Below are 11,651 nucleotides of genomic sequence, written 5' to 3' on the forward strand. Positions count from 1 at the left end.
ACAAAAGGACAGCAACTTGTCTGTTCCCCTTCCCCCAATTCCCCAGCGCTGTTCCCATCCCCCAATTCCCCAATAAAATCTTAAAAAAAAAATTATAAGAGCTTAGGTACAGATAAAAAAAAAGAAAGAAAGAAAGAAAGAAAGAAAATGCGAACAAAAAATAATCACGCAATTCCTCAGTAAGCACACACAAGTATTTGCACAGACTGTGTAAGAATAAAAGATTAGTTTGCATAACACTAATGAATCTGTTTTCTGCATTACAGGCATGAAATGATGATAAGACCACCCCTCAATCCTGGCACCCCAACCCCTAAGACCTTTCTAAAAGGATGGGACCTCCAGGTCTACCAAGGCTACCCCGTTATGCTTACATTCATGTTTGCTGTAGAGTGGGTTGACATTCCTTAACCAGATCAAGACCAGAAATAAAGATAAAGGCCACACGAGTTCCACCACAAAGCGAATCTGGAAAAGCAAAACAAAATGAAAGACCAGCGATGCTAAGAGATTATAGGAAACATACCCAGAGCAAACACAATTCATCTCAGCACCTGTCTATACAATAGGACCTTGGTTGTGGTATATTTCCTACAGGACTTCCTTTTTATTGTAAACTCCTCTCTCCCATACTACCTCTACTCTGATATATCAGACCAGCAAGACCTGGTGTCCATCTGGGCTCCACTCTGCCTCTATTTTAGAAAACTGCATTAGCACAGGACTTTCATCAACGGTCATCAACATATGTACTTCGGGCTTTTCAGATGTTGCTGTGTACATGAATGCAGATTCTGATTCTGTAGGGCCCCACCAGATCTCGCATGTCTAACAAGCTCCCAGGTAATGGAGAGGGTGAGGAAACAGAGGCCCAGGGAGAGCAGGTGACCTGTGCAGCATCACATCAGCAGCATTGGAAACAACATCTAGCCTCCCGTCTCCAGGGTGAATGATCTGTCCCTCCCCACACCTTCTAGCACACATTAGACTTTGCATGGTCAGTGATAAATGAATCAATGCACAAATGACTATGAAATACTGTGATCCACAGCAAAATCAACAGAAATCTGGGTTTACCAACGTTTTTCCTTTAACAATTTTTTTTTTTAAGATTTTTATTGGGGAATTGGGGGATGGGAACAGCGCTGGGGAATTGGGGGAAGGGGAACAGACAAGTTGCTGTCGTTTTGTTCTTCAGTCTAGTTGTGGAGGACATTGCTTCACTGGCCCAAGTTGGCACCATCATTGCGCTCTTCCCGGGCGAGGCAGATCAGTTGCTGGCTTCTGGACGGCCACTCACTGTGGCTGCTGGCCACTCACGCTGGCTGCTGGCTACACATGGTAGCCCATGGCAACCCACTGCCACAGGGGCTGCAGTCTAGGCCGTCGCCGGCGACTCACAGCAGCCCAGCTCCAGGTTGAGCTGTTGTTCAGCATCTTAGCTGTAGAGGGCAGTGTCACTGCCCTTCATACGTGGGATCCAAACCGGGGCCCTCTGGCATCCCAAGCCAGTTCTTAACCAACGCGCCACTCGGCCGGCCCTCCTTTAACAATTTCTTGTTGCTTGAAGAGACAAAGCAGGGCATACTATCTGGGTTTTTACAATACTGGAAGAGTTTGCTGATACCAACATATGGTTGAAAGTTGGTATGTAAATTTAGGTTCAATTTAGAGTTTAAGGACTCTTGACTCCAAAGGAAGAAGAAGCAGTTGGTTGTTGCAGCCCACACTCTGAGGCATTGCAAATGAGGGTGGAGGCTGGAGCTGTGGGATTATGGGGGACAGAGAAGAAAGGGGAGATGTGAATTGGGGGATGTAATAGTTCTTCTGCCCAAGCCCTATTCCAGGGACTTTAGGAAGGAAACTCATAAGATTTAAAGGAGAACTTAAGCAAGTGGCTAAGAATAGAGACTTAAGTATACAAGTATATAGATCAGCTGGGGGCTATTTGCATGGTCTTCAATCATTTGTTCTTCCTTCCAAAGAAATGTACTTAAACTCTCAGCAAAATTGTGGACACCATAGTAGGTGCTCAATAAATGTTTGTTCCTTTCCTGCTAGTAAGGTCTGCCAGCAACTGAATCATTACAAATCATAACATAAGTCTATGAGAAAAAAAAAGATAATGAAGTGAAGAAAAAGCAAAAACTGTTTAGGACAGGTGGTGATTATGCAGTTGTAACTTATTACAAAATGTTTTACCCAAAATATGTCTAGGAAGGATGTGTTATCGGAAGCACACGCACAAAAATTACGGGAAGAAGAAAGAATAGTTTTTTTCTTAAGGCAGTTATTTTTCAGGCCTCCCCCTACACATTCTCTCACAAGCAGGCAGAACACTAATATTGGACAATTCCCATCCAGTGTTAAAGGGACTGACCCCAAGCACACTTGATAGCCATTGGAATGTGGCAGTTCCTCCCGGGCATGCAAATCAAGGGAGGAGGGGCTGAGCCTCTTTCCGGCTACCCTGCCCTTATCAGACCAGCACAAGTGTTCCCACAACAGTCCATACTTCCCCTTGCCTATCACATCCAATGTCAGGGTCATTATTCCTTCATGTAAGTGGACCACTCGCTGGCTGTAAGCTTCCTGAGGGCAGGAATCATGCATGTCTATCCCCATCACTACTGTGATTCTAGCACTCAACACAGGGCTGGGTTCATAACAGGTGCCCAATAAATATGGAATGAGTGAGTCTTTGTGAAGACTGGTCTAGGAGGCTCCTCTGGGAAAGTTGGAGGTGACACAGAGGCTCAGGTCACCAACAGTTTTCAGATTTAACAAACTGTACTGGCTTCACAACTTTTATTCCAGGTCCTCCCATCAGTGAGTAAGGTTGGTGAGCAAGTCTGGCAAGATAGCAATGTGAATAATAGGTGCAAACGATGAAACTGGAAGTTGTTCCTGGTGTCTTTAGCAAGGAAATGAGACAACCAGTCCAGATTCTAAACATTTGACTCTTCCTTAAGACAATTGCTTGCAACCATGGCTTTCTACCAAGTCAGTCAACCTCCTTCCAAGTAGCAAGTCTATCTGGGAGTAGTCTGATATGTTAGACATTGACGCTGGTTTGGGAATGGGAAGATCTGGGTTAAGAATCACTTTTGGGGGCCGGCTGAGTGGCTCAGTTGGTTAAGAGCTCGCTCAAGAGTTTGAGCTCTGAGCAACAGCGGTTCGAGTCCAGCCCGAGCTGAGCAGCCACTGNGAGCAACAGCGGTTCGAGTCCAGCCCGAGCTGAGCAGCCACTGAGCTGCCAATAGGTAGCAGGATGGCTCAGCTAAAAAAAAAAAAAAAAAAAGAATCACTTTTGGGCTTGCTTAATCTCTGAGTCTCAGTTTTCACATCTGTGAAAATGGGACCATTTTGTCCTACAGCGTACACTGAGGGTTAGGAGTGTGTCAGTATTGAGGTGCATACCCGGATCTGCTCCCTATTAGTTGTATGACCTTGTGTAACCCATTCAACCTCTCCATGCCTCAGGGTCTCATCTGTAAAATAGGGGGTGATGACAGGACCCACCTCCCAGAGCAGTTTTGAGGAAGAAATGAATTTACCATGTGAAATACCTAAAGCAGAACCTGGCCCAAGGTAACATTCAATAAACACATGTCATTTGTTATTGACCCTCACTTCTTACAAAGACCACAGGGACACTGTAGGGGACAGCAAGCTGTAAAGGCTGAGAGCCAGGAGATAGAATTAAAATGATCTGCAAGCTCTTAGGCCTCCACTCACATTCATATTTCCCCCCTTTCTGGCTTCAGAACAGCTCATTTGCTAGTTTGGAAACGTGGGGCTTCCTGAGAAACTAACCACACATGGTCCCCTGCTCTGTATCTTAGAGAAGCTTGGAGAAGGTGTCTGGGGATCAGCCAGCCTGGCCTACAGATAAAATTCCCAAACCCTAGCTCCTGCATGTCATCCCTCTTTGCCATGTTAGTCACACTCTCTCATCTACTCAGTACTCACTCACTCACTCACTCACTCACTCACTCACTCACTCACTCCATCTTGTATTTTTGAAGTATCTGGTCTTTGCGAGGCATTGTGATTTAAAGTCCTCCCATCCGTGGGGGGCCAAATCAGAGTTCTCCTTTTCTCCTTCATTCTTTGCCTGGCCCTAGGACAAGTGCATCTTTGCAGGTGTTCCTCTTCACCAGATCTCTGAGTTAGGGCTGCAGTTTTCTGCCTGTAACCCTTGCCCCTCATGTGGTCCCCTTCATCGACCTAGGTCTGCAGCTCTCCCGTGGCTTTGTGCTGGCATCATGTGGGGAGGTTAGGCCATGCTCCTTGATCAGTGACACCAGTGCCTCTGATCGTGGGACACCATTTTTGTTTTTTTTGTTTTGTTTTGTTTTCTAACACTTCTCTGGTAATTCCAATGTGCAGCTGGGGCTGAGAACCACCGGCATAGGTAGTGGTTAGTAATCTTGGAAAAACATTTGTTGAGAGGTCAGTGTTATTGCTCTAACTCTGTGAGCGTTTGTTTTGGAGGGGCTACATTTCACACCTCACCCCTCCCTGCACAAAGACCCCCGGCAATTCTTTTCCTGCCTGGCAGGTCCTGGCAATAACGTCTTCTCCCTCCCCCAGAATCGTGCTCAGCACCCGCACCCAGGAGCGGCATCCTTGTCCTTGATGCTCCGCTGTGCAGGGCATACCCTAGGGAGAAATTCCACAGCGTAATTAAAAACATGTTTTCAGAGAAGCTCTGACTACCCCCACCCCTTCCCTCTAAACATGTCTGTAACTTTAATTAAGCCCAGCCAAACGCAGAAGGGGTCCGTGGAATTTTTTTTTTTCCCCAAACTGGTATTTCCTTGTTCTCTGTCCTTTATGCTTCTCCTCCCCCGCTCTTTACCACACAACCTACATGGGGGAGGAGGGGTCGCAGGGAAGGGCAGGGCTGTGCTTGTTGTTTTAAATCTTAGCCAGTCAGATTTTTTTCCCCCTCCTACTCTGTTTCCAATTTAAAAGTGGGTAGCTAAGGCTTGAAATGAGCTGGGTGATTCTCTCTTCTGTACCAGGAACCCAGACAGAATTCTTAGCCTGGATGAAGATGACCCGGGACCTGAGTACACTTTGGAGCTAACTGCTCAGCCTCCCTGCACCTGCCAGGTTCTCCTCGCCTAATGCTGGGCCAGGAACCAAAGGCTGCAGCTGTACCTGGTGCCTGGGTCTGGACTCCTGGAAATAATGAGCCCCCTACTCTCATGAGTCCTCGGGCCTCCCCCAGATATCCTGCTCTGACATGGAAGCTGGGACCGAGGGATGACAGCAACGGGCCCTAGATTGTGAGCTGTCAGGGGCAAGAGACACACTTAATGATCTTTATAAAGTCTCCCTGCCAGTGTCTGCTGGCTCATCACAAACACGGGTGGATGTGCATTTGTCCCGGGCAGTGCAAAGAGCTCTGGTCATTGGGAAAGCACGTTCTAGGGATGAGTTTCTTGAGAAGAAGTCTTCTCTCACCTCCTCCAAGCCCAGTGTCTGCTCTGGGCTCGCAGAGCTCATCCTCGCCTCCCACCCCAGGCTTCATTCTTTTATACTGTTGCATATGTTATTCTGCTCAGTAATTGGGCCTGACTCCAAAATCCACGAGGGCAGGGCCTGTGTCTAACTCACCTGGCCATATGGGATGTATGGGGTAACCATACAGCCCAGTTTGCCTGGTCCAGAGTTGGTGTACATTTGCTGTCCTGGTGCGATTATTAATAGTGTCCCTTTTCACTTTCATAACTCCCTTGGTTTGGATGAAAAATTAGATGGCCACCCTATCTTTGTGGTTTTCACGGCCAGCCTATTAGATAGGGCTTGATACATGGAGGAGGCAGTGTGGGGTAATGGCCATATCTGTCAGTCACGAACCTTCACTGAAGCCTCAATGACCTCATGAGTTCCCATGGGGATAATAGTGGTATCGCTCTCACGGAACTGAGGTGAGGGTTAAATGAGGTTGACGGTACAGTGTCAGGCACTAAGTAATACTTGATAAATGTTACCAGAGGAAGAAAGAAAAGGGAGGGCTGAACATCTGAAGATTTTCATCTTGTGCCCTTAGGGATTGGGAGAGGAGGAATTGGGGGAATTTGGTATCTATTTTTGCTCTTACTCATAATAGTAAACACCCAAAACCAAGGAAGCTTGAGAAATTAAAAACCTAGGAGTTGAGTTTGGGGCTAAGTGTGTTGTACTTTTTGTTTTTTTTTGAGTCACCATTTTGTGCAGGCAGAAGCTTCCAGAAGAACCCAAAGCTTAGGGAAAGAGTCACAGACCCCTCTCAGAGCTACTGAGGGCTTGTGGAGGATGCCTCCATCTTTTACCCAGACATCCTGGAAATTCCTGGAATGTGGTAGCAGTGGGGAAGTGGGCTGGAGACGCACCAGACAAGAGATCTCAATTTCCAGGCCATCATGATGGCATCAAAAGAATGTCAGCCTAGACTAGGTGCATCCTGGGAGATTCCCCCAGCCAAGGTCCTCAGCCTGGACCCCTCTTACCACAGGGGGGCTGGTAAAGTGCTCCTCCAAGAGGAGCAGAGAAGGCAGAGTCTCTGAACAGGGACACCCACCAAAGCCAGGTAAAGGCAGCAGAGACTGTGAGGAGTTCTGAGCCAAGTCTGGCCTTTGAAAAGAAGGTTATTCTCTGTAACAGCAATATGCTTGCCACAGGAATGGAATCATTTCAGGCCAGCAGCCACAGTCCTCAGGTATATTTTTTGATGACCACAAAGAGCACATTGAGAGTAAAAGTAAGTAAGAATCTTAATTTCTTATGGAAAAGAGGGGGCGGGGGTTGTGGGGAAAGATGGTGGCAATATTGGCTTTGCCTCAGCATTTTGTAGACTGCCATGTAGTTAGGGACCCTGATTGTCTGTTTGTCATTGGGTCCCCAGCACCTGGCACAGTGCCTGGCGATTATTAAGTATTTGTTGACTAAAGGAACAAATGAATAAGTGAATGCATTTAAATGAGTCTTGTTTCAGTTTTGTCTGTATTCATTCTAAAAGAGAAGCACCTAGAAGCAAGGGATTCAGTCTCTCACTACCGTTAGCACTTGGTTCCTGAGGGCAACAAATAACTTGAACACCAATTTGAAAAATCACACCAGCTTTGATAAAGGAAAGCAGCCTGAGAGCAGTGGTGTTTCCCACAGATGAGAGGTTCTAACTTGGCTTCCCCCTCCTGTGTCCCTAAATCCTACCCAAGCCACATACAGGAAAGGGCCATCTGTGCACCTAGTTGGATTGTGTCTCTTGCTCCCTTTTGTGCTAGTTGTTAAGCAATTGTCCCTCAGTCCAAACCCACCAGCCAGCCAGGGCTCCCTCATCATGGGTCCGGACCTGAGACCAGGCTCAGAGACCCCGGCAGCAGCCTCATTGTACCCTTTCGTCACAGGTCCGAGTCTCAGCTCCACCCACCTCTCCTCTGGGTTTCCACGTCTCAACAATTCCACTTTCTTCCTTTGGTTTTCTTGGATCTAGGGCTGCTAGCTGTGCCCTGCCATTGTCCCCTCCATGACACCTTGGAGTTCTCTTTACCCTCTCAGTTATCGGCTTTGTACATAGCGAACGCTATTTTATATTAAATTCTCTCTGACTGAGATACTCAATCATAGGTCTTCAGGCGTTCCACCAGCTGGCCCCCTTTCTTCTCTCACATTCCTTCCAACCCCGAGGGAAAGCCTGATCTGCCTACATAAATCCACCCTGAATTGAGGCTTGGAACAAATCTGTTCTCTTCTTCCCCTCAGAAGATCTCCCTGTCCTCCCTCCAGGTTCTCCCTTCCTTGTCTGGCTCCTGTCTTTCTAAGCTCAGCCCTGCCCACTCCTCACCCCCTTTCCTCTTCCTCTTTTAGCTCCTGTAGTCAGTTTTCAGTCATTTGGCATTTGCATGATGGGGCAAGCCTGTAGCAAAGCACATGGTTTCTTATAGTTATATATTCACTCTTTACCCCTTTCCAGAAACAATTTAGAAGCCAGTTGCCATTTACATGTATGCCTTTGGGTGCTCTGATCTCCTGGGCTCTTGCCTGTACTTCTCAGGGGATATTTGGTTTCTGCTACTTTTATTGCTTTTGGTCTCAAAACATATTGAGTTGTCGGAAAAGTTATGACTCATTTTTGCATCGAAAAACATAGAAAAAATGTCATGACTTTTCCGACAACCCAGTACTTCAAGTTTTCCCAGCCAGACTAGAAGTGAGTCCAGGGTGGAACCTGTCTTGTTTCAGTACCTGGTCCAGCTCAGCCCTATGTCTGCCCACTGAAAGGGCTCAGTGAATGCCTGCGATGGTTGACAAGGTGTTATATCTCATTAGATCTAAGACACCATCAATTGTAAAATACGCTATTATTTTTTGCACACTATGGAAGAAACAAATGTGTCCTGTTAAATTATCACTTGACTGTGAGCTGCATCCCAATTTCAGAAACTTGACAGTATGAAAAACCAGTGTGCCTCACAGAATCAATGAAATACGGTATCACTGGGCTGGGAAACCCTTGGAGAGCATTGTTTTCTGTTGAGCCTGTTCTTCAGGGCTTAAGTTCCTTCCACTACACAGCATGGATGCTCAAGGTTGTGTGGACTGGACTGGCAGGTTTAAAAACCAGGGAGAGATGGGCAGGCAATGGAAGACTTGAACGTGGCCATGCTGGGCTATGGGTGGAAAGCACCCATCTCAGGACAGAGTAGTATGTCTGCCTGTGAGAGTTTCACCGAGCAGCCAGACAGTTAACCGCTGCTTCAGTGCTAAGTGGCAACCAGCCTATCGACTGCTCACCCTCCCTGCCCCCACCCCATCCCACTCACTCCACCTGTTTATTGCTCTGCATCCTGCTTTGTACAGACCACAGCCTGTACCTATTACCTTTTGCCTTTTCCGCAGGGTCCAGTTCTTCCAGAGCAAAAGCTGAATCTGTCTTGCAAAGCCCATGATGGTGACCACAGAAGACGGGTAACTCACTCAGAGCCCTCCCTCTGTGGTTGAAACTCACAGGCAGCAATGGACATAAATGCTGCCCAGAGCACCTCCCACTCAAGCTGTTGTGTCCTTCTCTAGGTGATTAAAGGTTAATTTCCCCCTTCAAAGCATAATCCCTTTTAATTATACATAAGCCCTTTGTCAAGGAAAGCAGGCCTACACTTTGCTGGCTCCTTTTTTAAGACAGGAAAGAGAACCCTAAAGACACAGGTGGCTGGGCACTAAGCAAATTGAGGTGGGGGCATTTAATGGGAAACCAAGACCCTCAGGCGCCTACCTATGTGAAAGAGGGGGCTCTAGAAGGGGAAGACTTTGGGAATCTGTGACCTTAAAATTTGGGAGAAAATCACTTTGCATAATTATAGGCTGGTCTTTGTCCTCCAAAATAGCCTGCCTGTAAGCCCAATCAACCCACTTGCCAGATCTGAGGTGATCTCTCCCTTTTTTTTTTTAGCCCTTTAGCTTGCTCTGTAGTGACTTTAGATCAACTATTTGGGAGCATCTCTGGGCTTAGTGGATGGTAAAAAAATTTTTTTTAAAGATTTTATTGGGGAGTTGGGGGAGGGGAACAGTGTTGGGGAATTGGGGAAGGGGACTAGACAAGTTGCTGTCCTTTTGTTCTTCAGTCTAGTTGTGGAGAACGTCACTTCACTGGCCTATGTTGGTATTATCATTGCGCTCTTCCCAGGTGAGGCAGTTGCGTGCCGGCCATTGGACGGCCACTCACGGTGGCTCGCAACAGCTCACACCGGCTGCCAGCCACTCACGGTAGCTCACTAGAGCCCTCTGCAGCAGGGGCTGCTGCTTATTCCGTCGCCAGTGACTCATGGCAGCCCAGCACCAGGTTGAGTTGCTATTCACCATGTTAGCTGTAGAGGGCGCAGCATCACTGAACCTAATGTGGGATCCGAACTGGTGCCCTGCTGCTTAGAGCTGGCGTCCCAAGCCAACTCTTAACCAATGCGCCACTTGGCCGGCTCCCCAACTTTTTTTTTTTTTTTAATCTCTTGTGCTAAAGTTGATCTATAAGCGGTGGCTACCTGGAACTGTGTTGTAAAAGTCACTGCAACCCTCTAGGCTCAGCCAGAGAGAGCCTATGATTGACTAGCCATGTCTGACATGGGCCAGGCTTGAGGAGAGGCAGCTGGTGAGCCAGCTACTGGCATTGCAGCTCACAGTGTGGTGTTGCTGGATGGACGTGTCCTCTAGAGAGGGATCCATGATCCTGAGGGGCATCCCAGACTCCCTGTTACTTTACCACTGGGGACTTTTAGTTTCTGCCTCCTCATATCAGAAGTCGCTTCTGTTTGAAAGACTCTAGACACTTGAGGCCTACAGAGCATGAAAGAAGAGCCATAGAGTAGGAAGGATGCTGACTTCTGGGGTTTGTAATCTGGCTCTAGACATAGAACATGAACTTGGACACATTAAAGGGGTGTGTGATGGAAGCCATGAGGGCATATGGGCTGTCTAAGAGAAGGAGGATGGTTTCTGCTTAGGACATCAAAAAGGCTTCTTGCAGGTGGTGGCATTAAAGATAGGCTTTGATGAATTACTAAATGATGTTTTATGGTACTTTTATGGTTTACAAACTACTTGTGCATGTGCTATCTCATTGTATTCTCACTACACTTTTGTGAGGTAGGTATTCACTCTATTTTATAGATAAGGATTAAGTACTTTGCTCAGGGTCACACATGACAAAGCTAGGTTCCAGTCACTTAAATCCTATGCATAGACAAGGAGGCAGGAATAGCTTATCCTGCCCAGAGAAACTGCAAGAAGTGAATCATGGCTGGAGTGGAGGGTGTGGGTGGAGAAGTGCTGAAAAAAGAGGCTAGATGGGGAAATGGGGACCAGACTCAAGAACTGATGATTATTATTGACTCGATTGAGATTTCCTGAGCACCTACCTACAAAGTGACCTCTGAGTGGCCCACAGGTGCAGGGCTCCCCCATACAGAAGCAAGCCCTGTGTAGAATCATTCAGATCTTGTTGCATGCTAAAGAGTATGGATTTTACCATGCAACAGGCTATGGTGATTTTGATCCGACGGCTGCCAAGAGTACTAAGTTCACTCTGGCAGCAGTGTGGGGTGGATGGGGAAGCAGAGAGCCTCAGCAAAGGCAGTACTAAGGGAGGGACTGGAGTTATAGAAGGAAGGAGACATAGTGGCTTATTAGAAGTTAGTGATGAAGAAGAGGAAGAAGGTGGCTAGAATGATTGGGGTTTAGGGCTTGGTTCTCTGGATAGTGAGATGGTGGTGCTCATGTCTGAGGGGAATGCCAGAGGAGTACCCTGGGGAGTAGGATCAAGTGGGAGAAAAGACAGGCTTGCATTTGATATACTGACTTTGAGGTCCCTATGACAACATCTGAGTGGATATATTCAGCCGGCAATTCTGGGGTGGAGACACAGATATGGGAATGATCACCACATAGATGAAGCTCTAAGAGTGAGTAAGCAGATTCCCAAAGGACAGTGAACTTGGAGGGTGTGTGGGGTCGCTGTGGGGGAGCTACAGCTGGTGAGGGAATATGCCTCCTTTCTAATTCCCAAAGGGAAAAAAAGTTGTAGTCAGCAGATATCAACTGCATAAATTGTGTTCTGTCATAGTTTTAAAAGAATCCATTTTTCATTGAGTTACAAAAGAAAAACTTAA

At 47.0% G+C, this 11,651-nt stretch overlaps 1 protein-coding gene across 1 annotated transcript in view; it reads right to left on the reverse strand.

Moving 5' to 3' along the window:
* The window catches only part of ABCA4 (ATP binding cassette subfamily A member 4), a 131,783-nt gene extending 122,757 nt beyond the window's left edge, over positions 1 to 9,026 (reverse strand). Inside the window, exons 1-2 of the mRNA XM_019667548.1 lie at positions 8,875 to 9,026; positions 375 to 468 (exon numbers count right to left, since the gene is read on the reverse strand). Coding sequence (XP_019523093.1) covers positions 375 to 468; positions 8,875 to 8,940 — 160 coding nt within the window. The 5' untranslated portion in view covers positions 8,941 to 9,026. The remainder of the gene's footprint in view (positions 1 to 374; positions 469 to 8,874) is intronic.
* Positions 9,027 to 11,651: the final 2,625 nt, after the last annotated feature.

Source organism: Hipposideros armiger, unplaced genomic scaffold (genome assembly GCF_001890085.2).
Source record: "Hipposideros armiger isolate ML-2016 unplaced genomic scaffold, ASM189008v1 scaffold_501, whole genome shotgun sequence".
Lineage (NCBI taxonomy): Eukaryota > Metazoa > Chordata > Mammalia > Chiroptera > Hipposideridae > Hipposideros > Hipposideros armiger.